We start from the raw sequence: 1,545 nt of genomic DNA on the forward strand, positions 1-1,545 counted from the left end.
GTATGAAGAAGAAAAGTATGGAGATGAAGATGAAAGAGAGGGGACGACCGAATCTATACTAACCTGCAATGCGATCGTAGAAATAACAACCAAAGAAGAAAAACTAACGATGAATGAAGAGAGAAAAGCACAAAAACCATCCTTGGAACAACCATCTACAGTAGAACTAAAAACCTTGCCAAACCACCTGAAGAATGCTTATTTGGGGCAAAATGAAACTCTACCAGTAATAATTTCCTCTGTACTTCAAGAAGATCAAGAGAATGCGCTGCTGAGCATCCTGAAAAAGTACATAAAAGCAATAGGATGGACGCTAGCAGACATTAGAGGAATCAACCCCGCATATTGCATGCACAGGATACGTCCCGAGGATAATAAAAAAGGATCGATCAAACATCAACGCAGACTAAACCCTATGATGAAGGAGGTCGTGAAAAAGAAGATAATCAAATGGTTGGACGCAGGGGTTATCTATCCAATCGCCGATAGCATGTGGGTCAGCCCGTTGCAATGTGTGCCAAAGAAAGGAAGGATGACGGTAGTCTCAAATACAAATAATGAACTAATACCGATGAGGACTGTCACTGGCTAACGAATCTGCATAGACTACCGCAAACTGGATGCAGAGACAAAGAAAGATCATTTTCCCTTGCCTTTTATTGACCAGATGCTAGACCGCCTAGCAGGAAATGATTACTATTACTTTTGGGTGGATATGCAGGTTACAACCAAATCATGACTGCTCTTGAAGATCAAGAGAAAACCACATTCACCTGCCTCTATGGAACATTTTCGTTTCGACGCATGCCATTTGGCTTATGCAATGCGCCGAGCACATTCCAGAGGTGTATGATGGCCATCTTTTCTGAGTATCTTGAAGATTCGGTAGAAATTTTCATGGATGACTTCTTAGTGTACGGGCAAAAATACGAAGTCTGTCTCAATAATCTAGAGAAGATACTGAGGAGATATGAAGAGACGAACCTTATGCTGAACTGGGAGAAGTGCCACTTCATGGTGAAAGAAGGTATTGTGCTCGGGCACAAAGTCTCTAAGGACGGGTTGGAGGTGGATAAGGCAAAGATTGAGGCGATTGAAAAGCTCCCACCTCCAGCAAATGTGAAGGCTATCAGGAGTTTCCTGGGACATGCAAGATTTTACGGTCGTTTTGTGAAGGACTTTTCGAAGATTGCACGACCATTGAATGCGTTGCTGGAGGCAGAAAGAACATTTGACTTTGATGAACAATGCCTAAACGCATTCAAGATACTGAAGGATGCATTAATAACCGCACCTGTGTTAGCCCTGTCTCTTATACACATCTAGATGTGTATAAGAGACAGATACAACCCTTTGAATTGATGTGCGACGCAAGTGGTTATGCGATGGGGGCGGTGCTGGCACAAAAGAAGAAAACAATGCTACACCCCATCGCATATGCAAATAGAACCTTGAACCTTGCCCAAACAAATTACAATACCACAGAAAAAGAACTGCTTGCGGTGATCTTTGCTCTGGAGAAATTCAGAACCTACCTGTTGGGAT

At 42.7% G+C, this 1,545-nt stretch overlaps 1 protein-coding gene across 1 annotated transcript; it reads left to right on the top strand.

The window, feature by feature from the left end:
* The first annotated feature begins 897 nt into the window (after positions 1–897).
* LOC120084533 (uncharacterized mitochondrial protein AtMg00860-like) lies at positions 898–1,326 on the top strand. The gene has a single exon (XM_039040327.1). The coding sequence runs from the start codon at positions 898–900 to the stop codon at positions 1,324–1,326; it is 429 nt and encodes a 142-aa protein (XP_038896255.1).
* Positions 1,327–1,545: the final 219 nt, after the last annotated feature.

This window comes from Benincasa hispida, chromosome 9, assembly GCF_009727055.1.
Source record: "Benincasa hispida cultivar B227 chromosome 9, ASM972705v1, whole genome shotgun sequence".
Taxonomy (NCBI): Eukaryota; Viridiplantae; Streptophyta; class Magnoliopsida; order Cucurbitales; family Cucurbitaceae; genus Benincasa; species Benincasa hispida.